This window comes from Mauremys reevesii, linkage group 5, assembly GCF_016161935.1.
Source record: "Mauremys reevesii isolate NIE-2019 linkage group 5, ASM1616193v1, whole genome shotgun sequence".
NCBI lineage: Eukaryota > Metazoa > Chordata > Testudines > Geoemydidae > Mauremys > Mauremys reevesii.
Genome location: NC_052627.1, coordinates 73,478,296 through 73,502,083, shown reverse-complemented (window position 1 = coordinate 73,502,083; position 23,788 = coordinate 73,478,296). Strand labels below are relative to the sequence as shown.

Genomic DNA, 23,788 nt, shown 5'->3' with positions numbered 1-23,788 from the left:
CTGCTGCTCTGTCCAAGGTATTTAGTTCTCTCAGCCCTCCAGGGACGCAGTCTTACTCCCTGGGCTTCCAGCAGCAACTGCTCACTACTTTGCCCTGCAGATCCCTTTTATCTGAGCATGCCAGGCCCTGATTGGTTGCTCCCTGAAACTCCTCCCTGATTTGCTTTGTTTTCTGCACTCCCCTCCATTGCTACTTCTGGGGCAAGGCATGGTTAAACCCTTTTATGCCTGTGGGGGGGTGGTACCCCATCACAGGGACCGTGGAACTATTTCAGAAACATACTAAAAAAAATTTAGTTCCTCAATATGGAGCAGCACTGCAAAATCTCGATCAATGTCCGTTTCTGAAGCCACCAAAATGTGGGTGTTTTGCTGCAGTGTTTAAGTGCAGGTTCGGTGATTGCTTTTAGCAGTTTGGCATATTTTTCTGGTCTTTACACAGTTTGCTTGTTCAATACAAAAGAAGAAAAGGGCAATCATTAATGGAATACTGTACTAGTTGTCTCAGACAGTCAGCACTGTGACACTGAAGCATACTCACTGCTTCTAGATGTTACATGGACCAACATGGGTTTTGGATCTGAAGTCAAATGGAGTTCAGTGGTTGCTATAAATACACCGCTAGAATTTTCAATTGTTCTACTCTAGAAACTAGAGGTTAAAAAAATAGCACTCAGAGAATACATAGCTGCAACATAGTTTACAAAACATGATTCAGTGCTTTGCCTAGTGATGGAGGTACGTTTTTCAGTTTGTTTATAATGAGAAATCCCTTTGTATTAGTTTCAGGCTTGCAAACACATGAGAGAGGTGCCTCATTGCATCTGATCCGATGCACATTGAACTCAATTAGATGCTTTGCTTGCAATGGCATGTGATTCATTTTAACTATGGGCCAAATCGTGGCTTGAGCTCACAAGGTAGCATAGAATCATACACGGGCACAAGGAGCTCCCTTACGTTCCTACTAGTTATTTGCACTGGAGCCACTACCTCCTCTCCTGGGTAGGACGAAAGGAGGAGGAGAGACTTGGTTCCACACCGTCCCCATGGTGCCCAGTGAGGTAGTTACACCAGCACATCATGTGATGTATGTTGGCTCAGATATAGACCCTGGAGCACTGGGTCGCTCAGGAGGGAGATTGTGACTCTGGAGCCATAATCTCACTCCTGGGCTGTTCCAGAGGAGCACAATAGTGCACTGTCCCTTACTCTGGGCAGATCACAAACTGACCATCTGTTAAACACAAATAAAGTAATGGAACTTTCAAACAACAAAAAAACAAAACTGAGAATGCCGCATGCATATTGGGTATGGGTCTGTATTCGTGATGGAATATTGTTCTGGTTTCAGAGTTTTTTAAAAGTTCTACTGGTTTTGTTTCTCTCTCTTTCTCCTTTGTATTTCTTATAGTTTATTATGCTGACATACATCTTCATGCTGGCCTGGCTAGGGGTCACAGCTTTCACCTCTCTGCCTGTTTACATGTACTTCAATCTGTGGACCATTTGCCGAAATACCACCTTAGTGGAAGGGGCTAATCTCTGCTTGGACCTTCGTCAGTTTGGTAGGTGAATGATGTATGTTAAATATGAATTGAGACTTCAAACCCAATTAACAAAGCAGCCTTTTAGAAATATTTCTTGGGAATGTTGTCTGCAAACCCTAGATGCTTCCAAAATTATGTCTAACACCTTACAGGTAGGTACAGAATATGTATTTAAATTGGTAAACAAACCAACAAAAAAGTAATTCCATATTCTATTGTTTCAATGGTGTGCAGTTTTAAGGCATATCAGTTAAATTCATAGATGTCACTAAAATTGGAGTTATTGCAAACACTACTGAAAACAGAGAAATCATGCAAAAAGGCTGAGAGAAATTAGAAATATGAACAGGAAATAAGAATATGACTGAGCGTCAACTAGGAAAAATGCAAATTGCTACATTCAGGGGAAACAATCTGAAACCCAGATATACAGTAGGAGGGTGGGGGTACTGGAAAGCAGTAAAAAAAGACTTACTGCTGTAGGGGCAGCAGTAGACAGAAAATTAGCAATAAGCTTGCAGTGCAATGCAGCATAAAAATGTAGTATTGAGCTGTATACACAGTGGTACCACATATTAGTTGGAAACTGCTACCATCCTGGTGATAATGGCTGTAGTGAGTCTGCAGCTGGAAAACTGCTCCCAATTCTGGTCAGCTTAGAAAGATGACAACAAAGTAGGTGGAGGTTACTCACAGATATGATAAAGGAGATGAGGGACATAAGTCATAAGGAGGAGTTAAAACTGAAATAAGGAGGAAGGCAGTGCTGAAGCGGGGAATGATAAACATCTCAAAATGTTAGAATGGTGTAGATCACAAGGAGGGACACACATAGCTTTAAACTGAGTATGTTCTTGTGTCATTTTCAAAACCTGTCATGTCTCTGTATCCACTCTCTGACTGGGAGGAGGCAGGGGCATGGCTCTTGTGCCTTGCAAAGAGAAGTCTGTACTCCGCCTGCCTTAGTCTTTGCTTAGTCAATCCTGAGCCTCTTCTTATAGCTTTTTTGTCCATCTGATAGCTTAGCAATAGAGAAAGAAAGAGTGCCTCAGTATCATCCAGGCAACAGGCCTCTGTCCTGATCTGGAAGAAGTGGATTTGATGGATTGTTCTTTTCCATTTCTGACTGCTATGATTCAATAACAGCTAGTCGTCTTACTTTGCTCCTCAGAAGATAAGTGATCTGAGAGACATTTAAAGGTCAATGCTTATCTCTGGAAATGCTGTATGGGGCTTTTGTTTTGTTAACGTTTGCATCTGTATTTTATTTATATAATCCTTACAGTTTCCATCTGTTTTGCAAGTCCTGCAAAAAACCCACTGATCTCCTACAGGGAAGGCACAGTAACACAGTAATTTTCAACAGGCTAATCTGTGATTTAGTATCTTGTCACATGCTAAAGCGAACAGTACAGCAGCTTCTTGTTTCCCTTACTGTAAGCAGCTGCATTCATTATCAACAGATGATTAAGCACACCGCTGGGTAACATACTTTTATAGCCTCTAACAGACGCTTTGCACCAGACAAGCAAATTTGGATCCTGACCCTAGCACATTCCTCAGCATAAGGACAGAGAATGTTTTTGAATGTGCCAACAGGCCTAATATGTGCACTGGCTGAAAGTTATTTTCTAATATTTGAATACCCTGTTGGCTGGAATTAATAAAATCCAACATGAAAATATAAAAAATGGATTGAGGAATCATTCTCTGTGTTGTTTCCATTCATAACATGTCAGCTTCATGATAATGAAGAGACCAATTGAAGACCTAAGAGGTTGTTTTCCTGTTGTGTAAAATGAGCCACAGTTGCTTTGTTCTACCTAACATCCAAGAATCTGGATTCCTCAGTTCCTTTGAACAAATCTACTGAATGCTTTGAATACTAAATCTAGTGAATATTTCATGTGTTTCAGGAATTGTAACTATTGGAGAGGAAAAGAAGATTTGCACTATGTCTGAAAATTTTCTGAGGATGTGTGAATCTACTGAGGTGAGTAAATGGGCTAAGTTTTATTTGCCAAATCCATAACAGTCATTTTAGTAAGAAATAACTGGCATATATGGTTTCCTCTGACACTTAACTCTTTAATCATAGACAAAGTGATTGAATGAAGGCACAAGGAAAAAATATAGTGCTTTTCTTTTTCCCTAGAAAACATACTCCATCAACATAGTTACTTCAGCTATTATTTTTGTAATTATATTCCATTAAACCTGCAACTTTTAATTTGAGATTTTACTGAAGGTTAATGTGTCTGCTACATGGTGAGAAGAAATTATGAAAAACACTATTGTCCTTATGTTTAGAAAAAAAGAGAGTACAAGGAATTGGAAGAAATTATGGTTATATTGTAACAGAGCAGTAATATTTTTAAACTCATTGGACCATTTTTTCCTACTGGTGTAGGAGTCTACAACTCCCAAGACTTTGATGGATCCAAACTTTGTTGTATTTTTTCCATAAAGAAAGACCATATATTTTAATTCAGATTATTATTTTTCTTATTTTAGATCAAAGAAAACAACATGAACAAACAAAAGTAATATCTCCATAAATGAACACACTTGTTAAAATTCTGGCCCTTCTGAAATCAATGGGAGTTTTGCCGTTGGCTTTCATGGGCCAGGATTTCACCCCAGTACACGTAAATCTCCTTGGTTACAGACTGCAGCAACTTTGAAATCAAAATAGATGGAGTTTCTGCACCCACACAGAGTTCTTAGAAATTTTCAAGTGTAGTACCCTGAAAATAAAAGCACTGTAGTTTCATATCAACATACACCATGCCAGCAGTGAATTTGGTCAAAAATATTACTGAATCGTTAACTTCTGCAGAACAATGGCAGCAGGAAAGTAGTCATTTGCTCTGTCAGAGGTTGGCTTTTTGTTTGGTTTCCATGTAGAGTTATTACTATGAAATTTGTTTTCTTTGTCCTCTTTACAGCTAAACATGACATTCCATTTGTTCATTGTGGCACTTGCTGGAGCTGGAGCAGCAGTCATTGCTATGGTAAGCTATTGGAGACACTGCTCCTGAACATACAGCCACATCTAAATCACTGACATATCCTGTTTATACATTACTGCCAGCAGTAGAATTAGTTGCTGAAAAAAAGACATTCAATTACTACTAGAAAAAATAAGGCATATGAATTTAAAGGGATACTGTTAACTATTTTTTAAAAAATTACTAATTTAAAATGCTATTTTATGTTAGCGCCTCCTTTTAAACAACATTTTCTGATTTTTTAATATTAAAATTCCTTTAAGTATCTGTTCCTCTGTTGTGTTTAAAAGGGTCTTTTGGGCAAACCGCAGAGCAATCACACCAAAATTTTTCTTCCTCATGCCCTCCTCTGTGTGCACATGCCTGCCTACTCTCTCTTCATTTTCATTTTCAGCTGTGCTGCTGCTGTTAAAATGACAAACATCCTTTTGCAGAGATTGAGGAAGAGCTTGAACTCTTAGATTTAATCCAGGAGGAAATTTTGCCATTTTTGCCAATGAACATTGTTTACTGCTATGAACGTGGTAACATTTCCCAAAAATATAACACGAAATTGTCCAAAATTATCTCTACAGTGTGTTATTTTTGTCATGAAGTATATGTGTGTGTGCTATATCCCTTGCCCCGCATCTGTTGTGACTATTTAAATTGTAAAGTCTTTGGAATGGGGACTGTTTGCTACTCTGTATCTGTACAGTGCTAAGCATCATTCATGGCTGGCCCCTACGTACCACTGCAATAAATATGATTTGGGAGAATTCCCATTTTTATTTTTTTAGAATTTTAACATAAGAACATAAGAACATAAGAAAGGCCGTACCGGGTCAGACCAAAGGTCCATCTAGCCCAGTATCTGTCTTCCGACAGTGGCCAATGCCAGGTGCCCCTGAGGGAGTGAACCTAACAGGCAATGATCAAGTGATCTTTCTCCTGCCATCCATCTCCATCCTCTGACGAACAGAGGCTAGGGACACCATTCTTACCCATCCTGGCTAATAGCCATTTATGGACTCAGCCACCATGAATTTATCCAGTCCCCTTTTAAACATTGTTATAGTCCTAGCCTTCACAACCTCCTCAGGTAAGGAGTTCCACAAGTTGACTGTGTGCTGCGTGAAGAAGAACTTCCTTTTATTTGTTTTAAACCTGCTGCCTATTAATTTCATTTGGTGACCCCTAGTTCTTGTATTATGGGAATAAGTAAATAACTTTTCCTTATCCACTTTCTCAACATCACTCATGATTTTATATACCTCTATCATGTCCCCCCTTAGTCTTCTCTTTTCCAAGCTGAAGAGTCCTAGCCTCTTTAATCTTTCCTCGTATGGGACCCTCTATAAACCCCTAATCATTTTAGTTGCCCTTTTCTGAACCTTTTCTAGTGCTAGAATATCTTTTTTGAGGTGAGGAGACCACATCTGTACACAGTATTCGAGATGTGGGCGTACCATGGATTTATATAAGGGCAATAATATATTCTCAGTCTTATTCTCTATCCCCTTTTTAATGATTCCTAACATCCTGTTTGCTTTTTTGACCGCCTCTTCAGAGAACTATCCACGATGACTCCAAGATATTTTCCTGACTCGTTGTAGCTAAATTAGCCCCCATCATGTTGTATGTATAGTTGGGGTTATTTTTTCCGATGTGCATTACTTTACATTTATCCACATTAAATTTTATTTGCCATTTTGTTGCCCAATCACTTAGTTTTGTGAGATCTTTTTGAAGTTCTTCACAATCTGCTTTGGTCTTAACTATCTTGAGAAGTTTAGTATCATCTGCAAACTTGGCCACCTCACTGTTTACCCCTTTCTCCAGATCATTTATGAATAAATTGAATAGGATTGGTCCAAGGACTGACCCTTGGGGAACACCACTAGTTACCCCTCTCCATTCTGAGAATTTACCATTAATTCCTACCCTTTGTTCCCTGTCCTTTAACCAGTTCTCAATCCATGAAAGGACCTTCCCTTTTATCCCATGACAGCTTAATTTACGTAAGAGCCTTTGGTGAGGGACCTTGTCAAAGGCTTTCTGGAAATCCAAGTACACTATGTCCACCGGATCCCCCTTGTCCACATGTTTGTTGACCCCTTCAAAGAACTCTAATAGATTAGTAAGACACGATTTCCCTTTACAGAAACCATGTTGACTATTGCTCAAGAGTTTATGTTTTTCTATGTGTCTGACAATTTTATTCTTTGCTATTGTTTCAACTAATTTGCCTGGTACTGACGTTAGACTTACCGGTCTGTAATTGCCGGGATCACCCCTAGAGCCCTTTTTAAATATTGGCGTTACATTAGCTAACTTCCAGTCATTGGGTACCGAAGCCGATTTAATGGACAGGTTACAAACCTTAGTTAATAGTTCCATCTTCACATTTGAGTTCTTTCAGAACTCTTGGGTGAATGCCATCTGGTCTCGGTGACTTGTTAATGTTGAGTTTATCAATTAATTCCAAAACCTTCTCTAGTGATACTTCAATCTGTGACAGTTACTCAGATTTGTCACCTACAAAAGCCAGCTCAGGTTTGGGAATCTCCCTAACATCCTCAGCCGTGAAGACTGAAGCAAAGAATCCATTTAGTTTCTCCACAATGACTTTATCGTCTTTAAGCGCTCCTTTTGTATTTTGATCATCAAGGGGCCCCACTGGTTGTTTAGCAGGCTTCCTGCTTCTGATGTACTTAAAAAACATTTTGTTATTACCTTTGGAGTTTTTGGCTAGCTGTTCTTCAAACTCCTCTTTGGCTTTTCTTATTACACTCTTGCACTTAAGTTGGCAGTGTTTGTGCTCCTTTCTATTTGCCTCACTAGGATTTGACTTCCACTTTTTAAAGGAAGTCTTTTTATCTCTCACTGCTTCTTTTACATGGTTGTTAAGCCACAGTGGCTCTTTTTTAGTTCTTTTACTGTTTTTCTTAATTTGGGGTATACATTGAAGTTGGGCCTCTATTATGGTGTCTTTAAAAAGGGCCCACGCAACTTGCAGGGATTTCACTTTAGTCACTGTACCTTTTAACTTTTGTCTAATTAACCCCCTCATTTTTGTATAGTTCCCCCTTTTGAAATTAAATGCCACTGTGTTGGGCAGTTGTGTTCTTCCCACCACAGGGATGTTGCTTGCTATTGTATTATAGTCACTATTTCCAAGTGGTCCCGCTATAGTTACCTCTTGGACCAGCTCCTGCGCTCCACTCAGGATTAAATCTAGAGTTGCCTCTCCCCTTGTGGGTTCCCGTACCAGCTGCTCCATGAAGCAGTCATTTAAAGTATCGAGAAATTTTATCTCTGCATTTCGTCCTGAAGTGAAATGTTCCCAGTCAATATGGGGATAATTGAAATCCCCCACTATTATTGTGTTCTTAATTTTGATAGCCTCTCTAATTTCCCTTAGCATTTCATCATCACTATTACTGTCCTGGTCAGGTGGTCGATAATAGATCCCTAATGTTATATTTTTACTAGAGCATAAAATTTCTATCCATAGAGACTCTATGGAACATGTGGATTCGCTTAAGATTTTTACTTCATTTGAATCTACACTTTCTTTCACATATAGTGGCACTCCACCCCCTGCACGACCTGTTCTGTCCTTCCGATATATTTTGTATATCGGAATGATTGTGTCCCATTGGTTGCTCTAAGTCCACCAGGTTTCTGTGATGCCTATTATATCTATATCCTCCTTTATCACAAGGCACTTTAGTTCACCCATCTTATTATTTAGACTTCTGGCATTTGTGTACAAGCACTTTAAAAACTTGTCCCTGTTTATTAGCCTGCCTTTTTCTGATGTGCCAGATTCTTTTTTATGTGACTGTTTATCATTTGATCCGGCCCTTACATTATACTTTTCAGTCCTCTGCTCCTGACTATAACCTGGAGATTCTCTATCATCAGACTCTCCCCTAAGAGAAGTCTGTGTCCGATCCACACGCTCCTCTGCAGCAGTCGGCTTTCCCCCATCTCCTAGTTTAAAAACTGCTCTACAACCTTTTTAATGTTTAGTGCCAGCAGTTTGGTTCCACCTTGGTTTAGGTGGAGCCCATCTCTCCTGTATAGGCTCCTCCCATCCCAGAAGTTTCCCCAGTTCCTAATGAACGTGAACCCCTCCTCTCTACACCATCGTCTCATCCACGCATTGAGACTCTGAAGCTCTGCCTGGCTACCTGGCCCTGCGCGTGGAACTGGGAGCATTTCTGAAAATGCCACCATAGAGGTCCTGGATTTCAGTCTCTTCCCTAGCAGCCTAAATTTGGCTTCCAGGACATCTCTCCTACCCTTCCCTATGTCATTGGTACCTACATGTACCACGACCACCAGCTCCTCCCCAGCACTACACATAAGTCTATCTAGATGCCTCGAGAGTTCCGCAACCTTCGCACCAGGCAGGCAAGTCACCATACGGTTCTCCCGGTCATCACAGACCCAGCTATCTACATTTCTAATAATCGAATCTCCCATTACTAACACCTGCCTTTTCCTAGAAACTGGAGTTCCCTCCCCCCGGAGAGGCAACCTCAGTGCGAGAGGCAACCCCATCACCATCTGGAAGGAGGGTCCTAACTATGGGAAGGTTTCCCTCTGCTCCCATTGACTGCTCTGCTTCCCTGGGCCTTTCTTCCTCCTCAACAGCACAGGAGCTGTCTGAGCGGAGGTGGGACAATTCTACAGTGTTCCGGAAAGCCTCATCAACATACCTCTCTGCCTCTCTTAGCTCCTCCAGTTCCGCCACCCTGGCCTCCAAAGTCCGTACATGGTCTCTGAGGGCCAGGAGCTCCTTGCACCGACTGCACACATATGCTACCCGCCCACAGGGCAGGTAATCATACATGCTACACTCAGCGCAATAAACTGGATAGCCCCCACCCTGCTGCTGGGCTTCTGCCTGCATTGTCTCCTAGTTAATGTAAGGGTGGTTTAAAGAAAGAGGTTTTGAATGTAGTTTGGTTTATAGGTTTTAGGATTTTAGGTGGGGGGGCACAGGGAAGGGGTTACGGCCGGCGAGGGACTCCCACTCCCTTCCCACTCCCCTTCTAAACTCCCTTGCGAAACTCCCTGTTAGCAGCCCCTGTTCGCGGCTTTATAAAGCCCTGGCCTGAGTGAATGCCCCGCCCACTGATTAAGGCTCAGCCAATTACCAGAGGCTTCGAGCTTTCAAACCTGCCTCCAACTGCCAGCCAGAGCACATGGTCCCTCAAACAACCAAACAACCAAACAGACTGACAAACACAAGCTCAGCACACAGCAAGTAACCCCCAAACACAAACAAACACACACTACAGACAGTCACTTACCCCACAGATGCTGTATTAGCTCCTCCTTCACCTGGAGAACTCCCTTGCGAAACTCCCTGTTAGCAGCCCCTGTTCGCAAATTTTGACCTATAATATTTTAAAGCATTAAGATATTTATTCATTTAAATGTTCACAGTTGCAGGAAGTATGGGGGAGCAGATAATGTGGTTAGGCCAGACAAAAAATATTTAATGACTGTAGACACTGAGATTCAAAAAATTAAAGCTTTATAACGGTTAAAACACAAACTGTCAACATTACATGTCAAAATATACATGTAAAGTAAATTGCCTTAAATCAAACTCTAAAGTAAAGTAAGAGAAATGCTGCTTGAAAATTTATTAATCTGTAAATTTTCATTATCATCGATGGAAATATTTTTTTGTCAGTTTGTGAGTGAGATCAACATTTCCTGATAAAAATCTAATCCTTCCAAGCCTATTAATACTATTTTGGGGGGGATTATTTTTTCACCTATGAAAACTATGTTTCATTTATACCAAACCAGCCAGAAAACTGCTGTTTATCCTTACAAATTGAAGATGTAGTTTTTACTATCTTCTGCACCTTTATACTGGGCAGAGAGAGAGAGGAGGGAATGGGCAAGTGGTCTGAACTACTGTTGCACAAATCAACTTCTTGCCTCAGTTTTCACATCTACAATACAGCTACCTCTGCTACTGTGACAGAGTAGCAAGAAGATTAATATCTAAAAATTATATTTAATTGCTTCAAGATGAAAAGTACTGTGTAAGTAGAATTATCAGTACTTTATATTACATTAAGTGATTAACTCTCAGCTCTTCCAAAAGAAGAAATACTAATGCCATACCATTTTAAAGAGAAAATTATATTTCCACCGCATGGCTGATCTAAGCTATATTCTCTAGTGATGGGAAATTCGTGAAAGGATCATTGGTTCAGATAAATATTTAAAAGTTCAACTAACAATAAACACTTAGCACTTGTGCATCATTTAATATTTTCCACACCTGGGAAGTAGTATTCCAAGGCTGCACAGTGATTTTGTGGCAGAGGGGGTTTTGAATGTAGGAGCTTTTGGCTCTCAGCCTTTATATTCAGTTCCTTAGAGGCAATGCAGCTGTATGCAAACCACCAATTTTGCCCTATTGGTGATCCTCACTCAGACTTCCCTGCTTGCATAAAACAAGCTTAAAATCTCCACACGTTCTGTGGTGGCAGGAGCCATAGTAGGGGCTATTTTACCTTCCGCCTCACAGCACATATCTTTATGTAAAAGAGGAGATTTCCCATAGGCATGCCATATAGACTGACGAATAAATAGAAAGGAAAGTGCAGAGCGACTCCAAACGTAGGAATGACAGAGCATCAGTGGGGTCTTAGAGAGAGATTGCTAGGCCCCACACAGCAGAATAGTCTCAATGGGAGTTGGGGATGTATCTCACCCTGAAATAAGGTTCAGGTTATGTTTGGGGAGTGGATGCCTTCTCAGTCCTTCTCTTGCCCAAACCAATTTAACCATCTCTGATAATAGCCCCTCTGTACTGATGTCAATCACACAAAATACATACCACTTCTGAATTAGTTAATCCTGTCACATAACTTTCAAGTATGACTGCTTCCAATGTTTCTTTAAAAACAGCTTTTCTGAGTAAGGCAGTTTAGGCAGGTTCAGTTTTGGTAATTCCCTAAATTATAACCACAGCTTGAGCACAGTCCACTTACAGTGCCACACTGAGACAGCATGCACAGCAGATTGCACAGATTTTATAAGAGAGTGCGTCTCTCATTTTTTCTTGTGTAGTTTGCTCAGCAGAAAAATAATTAGCTACGCTTACACTAATAATCTCATAGTTAGGCTTCAGAGTAAACATCTAATTGAAATGTATTAGGAAAGCTCACAATTTTCTTAGAGTTATTCTCAGGCTGTTGACAGATTCAAGACATCAGTTTATACTTGGCTCACACTTTGAAGGTTTTCTTCAGAGACATAAAGGATTTAAATAGTGTTATTTTTAACATGAAAGATTAGATGCTGGAGCCCAAGGCAGCCACTATCAGGAAAAAGTAGCAGCTCACTGAACTGCTGCAGACAAACCCTACTTGAACCCAAAGTGACAGCAGATAGTTCTAGAAAGATTTGAGGCAACTTGGGGGGAAAAGAATTAACTAAGTGCTCTTCCCTCACCACTTTGCCAAAGAAGTATTATTTTATCTATGGCCAATAATTTCAAGTTAAATGTGTGGACAGAGCACTCTAATTAACTGGAGAAGCCTTAATATATTCAACAGAGATCATGCATTTTCTGATATTTCCCTCTGATTCATGAACTGAAGAGAATAGCTTTCTAAGTAGCTCTTTATAGCAAGTGAACGCATTATCTGTTTTTGTCTTAGAATTTTTAATTTTGCTAAAGTGGTTATAGTAAGCAAAGATGGAAATAATTTTTCAGAGGTAGGCAATATGGCAAAGAAGGTGAGGGAAAGGGAGCATTTCTGATGACAAATTATTTTAAGAGAAGTTAAGAGTATTTAACTGCTTAGATACTTCTGCAAAGACTGATAGAGGTTTCCAGGTGTCAGTAAAAGAGATGATAGGCTAAATTATCAGTAACCTAAGTGGCCCCTCTAAAGAGGGGTGTAGAGGGTGTCAGGAGCTCCTCTCCAGCAATGCAATGGGCAGAAAGGACCGATAATAGGTTGCCAGTACTCCAGATGTGATCAGGGAAGGTGACCTGTGTGGACCACAGTTCTTCACAGCCCATTGGGGTGTGTTGTGCTAGTGTGGGTGCTTGATTTATTCCATACCCTACGTACACTGGCATGTGTAGCTACTGCCACTTCTAAGCACCCATGTAGCTCAACAATATTGGCTTTTTCACTCTAGGACCTCTGCTCAGCAGATTCTTCCTCTGCCACGCCTAGCATTGCTTAGCTAAGAGAGCCCATTTGTGTTTGTCTTGTCTACCATTCCATGTTCATGCTCACTCTGTATTCATTGAGCTAATTTTTTTTAATTACTCAGTAAATTGTACCATGAACCATTATTTACATAGAAATCAGTGCATGCAATCGTGGCAGTTATAGAGAGATGTATTAATTGCATCATATTAGTTATAGATAATGCCCTTTTGGACCACTACTGCATGCAACTGTTCCTATAGAAAATTATTAAGACTACCAAAAGCTAAGCACAAGGTAAAATTCTGGCTGCAGATAGGCACGTACAGCTTCAATGGGAACTGCATGCATGTATCTGAGGACAGAATTTGGTCTATAAACTGAAGGTAGTACAGCAGCCTTGAAGTGACACCAAGTGACAAATTCTGCTCTGAGATACACTCATGCCACTACATTGTTATGTGTTTTGTTCATGAAGCATAGGTTTCCATTGCATGGTTGCTCCTGGGTGTAAATGAAGGAATGTGGTCTTTTTCTCTGTCCTTCAGGCAGGTGGTGATATAGGAAGTTTTGCATCTAACTTCTAAGCTCTGTGATGGCAGAATCCCAAGTTGTTTCCTGCCTCATGTTGAAGGAGCAGATGGTCTCCTGTTTGAATTTAAGGCACCATCCTGAGTTCTTTTCAGCCTTCCTTAAGGCTTGTTTATACAGTGGTTGAGTCCAAACCAACTGGGTGTAAATTCTAGTGTGCACTACCATGTTGCACACTAACTGCCCATCCTATTTCAAACAGTACTAGATTAACAGGCACTAGGGAACCTTTCAGTGCATGCCCGTAGGATCCACATGGGCCAATTAGCGTGCAACATGCTAGTGTGCACTAGAATTTAAACTGCACTGGTGTGGACTAAAGCACTTTGTAAACAAATTCTTAATCTTGCTTGTGGAAAAGTAGAATAAGAGGTCAGCCAGGAACAAGAAACGTCACCCTGGATGCATCCCTATTATCCAGCCCTCAGTTGTGGACCCTGGATGCATGCTGAAAGGTGGTTGTGGTGAGGAAATCCTGGCAGTCTCACGGAATAAAGCCCTCAATTCCTTGTCCTGATTGTTCATGCAGTATTGGACTTCAAACCTGTCACTTAGTCCAGGACTGAGTATTGGCTTTCCTGATCTTAAGTCCCAGGTATTTTGGGGATAAACTATTATTCTAAATATGTGCTAGCAAAGCCAACCCCCTCTCCCCGCCCCGCAGACCTGTTGGTCCTAATTCTGCCCTCAAGTCACTCATGTGACTACACTGGAACTCTGTTGCATGTGTCCAAAAGGCAACGTTTGGCCCTCAGGCATTGAGCAGTGACTGCAGATTTTGAAGTTTTGGAAAATTAAACTAATTTATGTTTTTTCCAAAAAACTGATGGCAAATTGTGTCTTGGATGCCGTTTTCTGGGGAAATACGAATTATAGGGAGTGTTTTAGCTGAAAATATTTAATCTTCCTCTTGAATTGGGATGATGAATCTGAAAGGACGTATTTTATTTATTTGCAGTGGTAATTTTTTTTTAACGCCAAAGAGTCCATCTTAGCAACATGCCATGTAGAATGATTGCGACTAGGGCTGTCAAGCGATTAAAAAAATTAATTGTGCAATTAATTGCACTGTTAAACAATAATAGGATACCATTTATTTAAATATTTTTGGATGTTTTCTACATTTTCAAATATATTGATTTCAATTACAACACAGAATACAAAGTGTACAGTGCTCATTTTATATTTATTTTTTATTACAACCTTATACAAGTACTGTAGTGCAATCTCTTTATCCTGAAAGTTGAACTTACAAATGTAGAATTATATACAAAAAAACCCTGCATTACAAAATAAAACAATGTAAAACTTTAGAACCTACAAGTCCACTCAGTACTACTTCAGCCAATCGGTCAGACAAACAAGTTTGGTTACAATTTGCAGGAGATAATGCTGCCCAGGCCTTGTTTACAATGTCACCTGAAAGTGAGAACAGGCTTTCGCATGGCACTGTTGTAGCCAGCGTTGCAAGATATTTATGTTCCAGATGCACTAAAGATTCATATGTCCCTTCATGCTTCAGCCACCATTCCAGAAGATGAGTGTCCATGCTGATGATGGGTTCTGCTTGATAATGATCCAAAGTAGAGTGGTCCAATGCATGTTCATTTTCATCATCTGAGTCAGATGCCACCAGCAGAAGGCTGGTTTTCTTTTTGGTGGTTTGGGTTCTGTAGTTTCCGCATCGGAGTGTTGCTCTTTTAAGACATCTGAAAGCATTCTCCACACATCATCCCACTCAGATTTTGGAAGGACTTCAGATTCTTAAACTTTGGGTTGAGTGCTGTATTTATCTTTAGAAATTTCACATTGGTACCTTCTTTGCATTTTGTCAAATCTGCTGTGAAAGTGTTCTTAAAATGAACATGTGCTGGGTCATCATCCGAGACTGCTGCAACGTGAAGTGCATGGCAGAACCTGGGTAAAACAGAACAGGAGACATACAATTCTTCCCCAAGGAGTTCAGTCACAAATTTAATTAATGCATTATTTTTTTAACGAGCATCGTCAGCATGGAAGCATGTCCTCCGGAATGGTGGCCGAAGCATGAAGGGGCATACGAATGTTTAGCATATCTGGCACGTAGATACCTTGCAATGCCGGCTACAAAAATTGCCATGTGAACACCTGTTCTAACTTTCAGGTGACATTGTAAATAAGAAGCAGGCAGCAGTATGTCCCGTAAATGTAAAGAAACTTGTTTGTCTTAGCGATTGGCTGAACAAGAAGTTGGACTGAATGGACTTGTAGGCTCTAAAGCTTTACGTTGTTTTGTTTTTGAGTGCAGTTATGTAAAAAAAATACAGTTGTAAGTTACACTTTCACAATAAAGAGATTGCACTACAGTACTTGTATGAGGTGAATGGAAAAATAGTATTTCTTTTGTTTCATTTTTATAGTGCAAATATTTGTAATAAAAATAATATAAAGTAAGCACTGTATACTTTGTATTCTGTGTTGTAATAGAAATCAATATATTTGAAAATGTAGAAAAACATCCAAAATATTTAATAAATGTCAATTGGTATTCTATTGTTTAATGGCGCGATTAATCACAATTACTTTTTTAATCACAGTTAATATTTTTGAGTTAATCACGTGCGTTAACTGCAATTAATTGACAGCCCTATTTGTGACACATCATTTTTAGGAACAGTCCTTCAAACTGCACACGCTCAGCCTCAAAGGTAGGGCTCATTGTCTTGACCTGTATGGACAAAAAGGGCTTCCCTTTAAGGATGGTTTTCTCCTTCACCAGAATGACATCTTCATGTTTGGGAGAGGGAGGTTAAAGAACCTCCCTCTCCCAAATCATGAAGATGCAGGATGAAGAGGCCGGAGCTCTGAGGAAGACTGTTGGTTTCTGTGCAACAGATGGAAGGCCATATAAGCTTTTTCCCCTATGGTCTGGCTACCACTGCCTGTTGGACAAGCAGCTCCCCTCACTGCCAGATTGGCCAGCATGTCTGTCGGTTTTTTGCCGTACTCACATCAGCCTAGTGACCTAATGGATAGGACAGAGATTAGATTCAAATTGTTACACTTGACAGCTGTCCAGCACACATACTCGTTCCATAGGAGGCCTGGTTCCCTGACAAACTGGAATTGGAAGTGGACTATGGGGAAGGAATTCCCTAAAGAAGTTGGGGAACATGCTTGGAGCTTCTAATGTGCTGTAAAGCAAGGAGACATCCCTTTTCCCCTAGCCCTAACCTTCATATGTGGTGGGATGGGGATAGCACCAGACTGAGACCCCGTAGGGAGGCGTGAAGTGCTGATGGCAGCCCTCTAACAAGAAATAAAGATAATCTTCACTGTAAAAGTTATTGCGGGATAATTCCCAGATGATTGAATAAAGATGTGGTCTAGTTAAAAAACATCCCTTTTGCCTTGTCTGTTTTCCTGCCTGTGCGAAACAATGACAGATCTTTCCTATTAATGAATTCAGACTTTTTAACAAGATCATTGATATTCAAACACCAGTCCTTTGCAAAGCTGCAGATTGATAAAACTATTTTAAAATTCAAAGATTTAATACAAGTATCTGGCAGTAGCCAGAATATACATATTTGTCTACAACAATAAAGTTTTTTGTGTTCATTACCAGTCATTTAAGAATTATATTTAAGAATTTTTTGCATCTGTAATCCCAGGGACTTCTGAGAAGCTTAAATGTTACAGTTAATTACTTTTTAAGAGCATGTATAGTCACAACAGTCATATAGTGTATTATATTAACACCATTGAATATAGGGATATCTGCAAGAGCCAAATTACTTCACATGTGCAGATCTATTTCCTCCTCACTAGCCTTCCTGAAAAGGAATGGGATTTTTGTTTGTGTCTTTACACAGTTGTCAGAGTTAGTCTTATTACGAAAGAAAGAGTTGTTCACGAGTTCCCATCTATCCCCAAATGCTGAAATATAGAAGAATCTAAATTTTTGTCAAGGAAATACGTTTTTTAAGAAACACATTCTGCTGTAAACTTATTTTGTAGAGCAAAATCATTAGACCCTTGGACCGTTTCTTCCCACTAGCTACCCTATCTTTTGAGTTCATAGTTGTGTATGAAGGATACAATTCTTGTGTTTACAAATTAATTACCTGCTCATTCACCCATATGTATTTCCATGTTCCAGCTTGACAAATGAATGAGTCTGTTGGTTAGTTATTATGTAGAAGTAGCTGTCTACTTTTAATTGATATGTCATATAAAAATTAACATTACAGGTCTTCTGGAAAGAGAAAAATAATCTGTTCTCTTGCAAGATTCTCACTCTGGGTTGCACCACTCAGGGACTAGACTGATAGGAACCAAAAAATGTTTAGAGAATGAGAAGTCCTAAGGGCAGTGGTAGCAGACAGGAGTAAGAAACAGCCACGCTTATCTGTAGTTAGGCACTATCTTGAACCTTTAAACTGCTGTTCTTAGAACTTTCCCGTCAGTACCTGAATGAGTAGGAAGCAAAGGCTCTGCAAATAATAATATAAACAATAAATATTAAATTTACTGAAGGAAGTAGAAAGAACATTACAAGGTTCATATATAATTAAAAACACAAATTGATATTTCTCCCAACTCTGAGGGGTGATGGTTAAGTTAGAACCTTGCAGTATGATATCTGCAGAGAAGCAGAATTACAAAATACATAATTCCTCTTGTCTTAAGATGCAAGCTGAACAGGATCCTTCCTTCTGGAGAGAGAGTGGCTTGAGATATTGCTGTAAGAAGGTGTAAACAATAATACTGCAACAGGATCAATAGCAATAAAGTGGTGTGGTTTTTTTTAATTGGCTCCCAAAAAACAGCCTTATATGACGGGAAGCTTATAGGATGCCTTCAGGGGGGAAGCATTTTTTCAAAATGTTGGCTAACTCAAATAAGGGACATCCAAATTAAATTCTAGGGGGCAGAAGAGTTTGGACTCCCCTACTTTGGACACACATACTGAAAGACTGAATCAGAATATCTCCCTAAAGACCAAATGAGAGCAATAGGACTTCATAAGAGCATGGAATGAGGATGATGTCTGCCTAGCATAATTCTTAAATTGAAATATACCTGAGGCAGGCAGTGGAAGCTGCCCTGTTTCAGATTGAATCAACCTTGACATGGTCCTTTAGCTTTAGGCCAGCCAGATCGTAGAAGTGTGAAATTCAATTAGATGGCCATTGAGACATGGCCTTCTTAGTATCAGTGTTGCTTAGAAAATTGGTGTCAAATTAAACAAAAAGTTGCATGGACTTTGAAGGAACAAAATGGGCTTGCAATGTTATGTTCAATGAGGAAATGGGACCACCAGTTCACACTGCCTACGGCTTGCGTACCCAGCCAGTTCTGGGCTTAACTCATGGCCAATCGCTTGCTGGTGGTTTGTCCAAGTCCTCCGGAACAGACCCCTTAGTTTAAAGAGTACATAACCCTCTTGCACTCGTCTCCCCTCCCAGTTGGTATCCCTATTTAACCCCTATGCTTGGATTACATGTGTCTAGGTTCCTTTGCATGTACATGGCAATAGAAATTGTTTTCAGGGTGCCCCATTGTGCTCCGAAAAGCTAACATTGGCATCTTAGGGGAGATGGGGGCAGAGGGAGGATGCATCTGTGGAAGGGAGAATGTCATATCTCGTACTGACATGTTTGGGCCTCTCCATGAACTCTAGGCTGGTATGTGGGGAGAGTATTTGCTATCTCCTTTCTGCACTAAGGAGTGAACATCTGAGGCCCCGTCCAAAGTTTGGTATGTCTGTAACTTCTGATAAGGACACCAATTACCGCTCCCCATCTGGAGTTCTGCTCACTATGCTTATCTAGTAAGAAGCAAGGTTTTAAAATAATAAAGTGATGGTTTATATTTATGCAAGATTCTGCTCCAACGTGATGTTGGAGTTCCTTTTTAATGAGTCCATTACACTGCCAACATTGTTCCCATGACTACATGTCCATAGAATCGTAGGACTGAAAGGGACCTCAAGAGGTCATCTAGTCCATTCCCTTGCATTCATGGCAGGACTAAGAATTAGCTAGACCATCTCTGGCAGATGTTTGTCTAACCTGTTGTTAAAAATCTTCAACGGTGGAGATTCCACAAACACCCATTCTTACTGTTAAAAGTTCCTTGGGGTTCTAGTTGGAGCACAGTGAAGCCTTAGGAAGTCTGAAGGGCCATGATCCATTTGCTGTGTGTGTAAAATCCTGACCACAGGCTCTGTCAGCAACTTTTCACATAGGCCCAAAGTCCAAAGCTTGGTTTGAGCTGGGGGCCTAGCTCACAATGAATCTTGCATAAATATAAACCATCGCTTTATTATTTTAAAACTTAGTATCTTGAGGATCAGTCATTAGATCCAGAATTTTATTTAGTTCTACAAGCTTAATTCATTGCCACTAGAAAATGACCTTCCTTTTAATAAACTTGAGCTCCAAAGGAAATTTCATTGGGTTTGTCAGGACTGTGATACTTTGATTTTTTTTAATGGGGAGGAAGGGCACATGTCAGACACATGTTTTACTTGACATGGGACTGTAGAGACACTTGTTTACTCTTAAATAGTTCATGATAGGCCAAAGACTAACTGGAGGGAGTTAGTCTTCAAGTTAGTTTCAAACTGGCAAAGAAATTCAAACATTTATGTGTAGATCAAATAAAAAATGTCTACAGGGTCCTGTTTTCTCTGTGTTGCCTTTCTCCAAGTCTCTAAGAAAGATGTGTACCTTTTCCAATCACAAGTCCTTCTGGTAGATGGTATTCAGATGGCGAGGAGGACCTGAACCCTCTTTCCTCACATACTCAGTACTTGGGGAGCTCTGCCCTGTTAGAAGCCAAACTTTCATGGCTAAGGTTCCAGATTAGGGTAGAACAATGTGCCTTGTGTGCCAGGGCAGACTCTGTTTGATGGGATAAATTTTGGTCAGCTGCAATCTCAGATCAGTAAGGTTGATAAGGGTTACCAAACCTTTGTTTCTTCTGAGCTTTGACAGGAGTTTTACTATCAGAGATGAATAAGGCTTCTTGTTCAGTTGAGTGGCAGAGATCCATAACCCTCTTTGTTCCAACACTCCCTGATACAGAGACCATTCATGAATACCTAGCATGGATCAACTCAGACTTCCTATGTGCATGATCACCTTCCATGCCAGTTAAATGATAATCAGAAATTGTGGGACAAAGCCCACTCTCACATCTGCAACATTTCTTCAACACAGATGTTATTGTCCATTTGAATCAAGACCACCTTTCCGGAGACAGTGTCAATGAACGTTCCTAGTACAGGATCACTGATTTATATTTGTTGTTCTTGGAGAGACCAAGGTTCCCTGAGTTCAAAGCCCTGTTTAGCGTGCCCCCAGCCCAATTGGATTTGGTTGGGGTGTATTTCGAAGTTGATTCTAATTGATTATAATAGTTACCATGAAAATCTGCTTTATAGATGAGTCTTTCCTTTTCCTTCTTTGTAGGAGAGGGTAGAGGATAGGACAAAAACCCCAGGAGAATTCAGGATGGCTTTGTTGCCTTGCCTTCTGTAAAGATATCTCCACTAGTTTCCCAGGTTCTATGTGTTAGGGCAGTTCCTCAAGCATTTCTGGCCTTTCTAAGAATCCTGGAGCCAAGCAGATATATGGGCATCTACTTCAAAGTTTCTCCTGTATCAGAAACCACCTACACCTTATGTTGAACCAGATCCATGGTCTCATTTTAATAGTGATGTAGGGCTGATGGAGGGGCTCTTTTGTCACACAGTCTCCTTGCTGTTAGCAGAAAGGAGGGTACGCCTGGGACACCCCTGTGCCATGCTGATCCTCTGCTATGTTTTTGGCCTTATGGCCATTGCAACCAAATGTAAGTTAGAGCAGTCTGTAGGCTGCTCTATCACAGTGCAGAGAATAGCCCCAGGATCAATGAAGTTCAAAGGTGAGCTTTACACCGATTTTGCACTCCACTCCCTAACCTGCTCTGCTCAGTGCATTTTGATCCCATCTAAACATCTTGATCTTAATTTTTCAACTTTGAATATATTCTGTTTCTATGCAATTAGTTACTAACTCCCTATCTCCTCTCTTACAGGTTCATTATCTCATGGTTCTGTCTGCTAATTGGGCCTATGTGAAAGATGCGTGCAGAATGCAAAAGTATGAGGATATTAAGTCAAAGGAGGAGCAAGAGCTTCATGACATTCATTCTACCCGCTCTAAAGAGCGGCTCAATGCATACACATAAGAGAAACCTTGTCTTACTTTCTAACATTTGAATGCTTTGTTGTTTAACTAAAGGCCATCTAACCATTTAAAAAAAAAAAAGAAAGTGCTTCTCACAAAAGATAGTTAGGGTGACTTGTAAATCGCCCAGGTACAATTTTTGGTTGTCTAGCACTTGGTTTCCTAATTAGTTAATAGTTTGTGTGACCATTCTCTACTGCAAAGCTCCTAAACAGCCTTTCCTGAATCCTCTTAAACAAATTAGTTCTGTTCGATCGAGGATACTAACTATTGTCAAATACGGAGATGTTTGATTTTTTTAATCACTTTGTATGTGTTATGCATAACACCTTTTGCATTGTTTCTTATATGGTTTTGAAAAAAATAGCTTTTTATACTTTTTAGTTTTAATTTCAGTATCTACTTTAACTACAGGTATATGTCAAAGGGACCATTGCACATTATGTACAATATCTAGAGAAAACACACTGATGAGTTTCCTTCATATTTGGAAGTCTTGCCAGATGGCCCAGTAGTCATCTTGATTGAGGGTCCTAAGAACATTTTAAACAATCAAAGGTGCAATTTCTAAATTTGTAATAGTAGGTAAAAAAAAAAGTGCTTCTTATCTTTATTAACATTGTATTATTCTTGATGTTCTTAAAGAATATTCTCTTTCATAGTTTTATTGCTGAGTATTCCTGTTTATATTGTGAGCATGCAGACCGTGGTGCTAATAATGCATGGCCTCTTGCCTGTTTAAAGGATGTTATACCACGGTTACCTTTAAAGAGTTACAGTATATAGACAAATGTTAACTAAATCATATAGCTATGCGTAGGTTTGTGCAGAATGATCTCTTTGTAATTCAACAATGGTTATGCTGAATTGGAGCTGTTCATGTGCTGATGTGAGCAATTACTGCTTAGCTACATTTATGAAAGTGATATATCAAAACTACGGCAACCTTACAAGTCAGAAGTCTTTTTACCTGCTTTAAAAAATTTAATGGATTGCACCTGTCTGAACTATATATGTATATTGTATGTGATATATTCAAGAAGGCTTCCATAAATGCAATAGCTTGGCTTGCAGCTTTCCTACACATACTGGTTTACCTGCATTATGTCAAAGTGAGGTAAAAGGCCACTTCAGAGCTTACTGTATGGAAGTGTAGAAATACAGCTGAACCTTTATTTTGAGTAAGAAAATGTTAACAGAAAGGTAAGTCATTAATTTGAAGGAAGTACCTGTATAAAAAACCCTACAAAAATCAGTATTATTGGACCAAATTTGGTGTTTGTTTTTGCTTCTTTTTTTTTGCCTATTTCTAATGCTACAAGAATGCTGTAAATTGTCTTTTAAAGTGATGTATCCTGACAAGACATTTTTGTCAGTGTTAAAAATCCTAGATAGTTTTGTGCACTTATTGGACCATTGTGAATTCTCTCTCAGTGTAAGTGCATTTCTAATAAAAGTTCTTGAGTAAAACTCTTCTTTGTACTATTACTAGTCATGCATCATCAGTAATTTTTAACAATTCTTGTAGTAAGTAGAAGGTAATACTATAGTTATTTGTGGCATGGTTATGCATTAAGTAGTATTAGTTGATTGATTTTGGATTTTGTTTTTGTTTCTTTGTTTTTGTTTTTTTACACTTAGGCTGTCTTACAAGGTCAGCAGTTTTCTGGTATGTGCAGTACCGGTTCTGCAAAAAGTACTATGAACCTCTTTTGGATTCTGTATTGTAGTGTTTCAGTTTAGTGTCTTAAACAGTTTGTGATGATTTTTAAAACTATGTCTTTTAAACTCATGTAATGATGTTGATGCTTTTGGCTTTTCTCTGGTATTAGAGTTTGTATTTTCACAAAGAATGCTTTGTAGCAGGCATTACAATTAATCTGTTTTGTACATAAATGTGCCAACAGCTTGATGGTGGCGTTTTTGAAATGTAGAAGAAAGTGCTTGCAAAAATGTAATAAACACACTTGTGTACTTTGTGTACTTATTAGTAGTCCTTGATGTGTTTTTTTTCTTTTGTATGTACAGTATGAATCTAGAGATGGAAGAGACTGGTTAGTAGTGCTGGCTGCAAAATGATTTTCTCATCTTGCAAATATTTTTAAGAGTTCAATATTTTTCCCATCTTGAATTGGGATGAAAAATTGAAATTATGAAAATATTTGGGAACTGAAAACTCCAGGATTTTTTGTTGCAGGTCAGTCAGAATGTGTTGATAATTTCAAAAA

The 23,788-nt window shown here is 39.6% G+C and overlaps 1 protein-coding gene across 3 annotated transcripts in view; it reads left to right on the top strand.

Moving 5' to 3' along the window:
* Nucleotides 1-23,547, top strand: part of GPM6A (glycoprotein M6A) — a 323,841-nt gene extending 300,294 nt beyond the window's left edge. For all 3 annotated transcript variants that reach the window (XM_039542540.1, XM_039542539.1, XM_039542538.1), the window contains 4 exons: nucleotides 1,415-1,568; nucleotides 3,467-3,543; nucleotides 4,499-4,564; nucleotides 21,409-23,547. In XM_039542540.1, coding sequence (XP_039398474.1) covers nucleotides 1,415-1,568; nucleotides 3,467-3,543; nucleotides 4,499-4,564; nucleotides 21,409-21,561 — 450 coding nt within the window. In that variant the 3' untranslated portion in view covers nucleotides 21,562-23,547. The remainder of the gene's footprint in view (nucleotides 1-1,414; nucleotides 1,569-3,466; nucleotides 3,544-4,498; nucleotides 4,565-21,408) is intronic.
* Nucleotides 23,548-23,788: the final 241 nt, after the last annotated feature.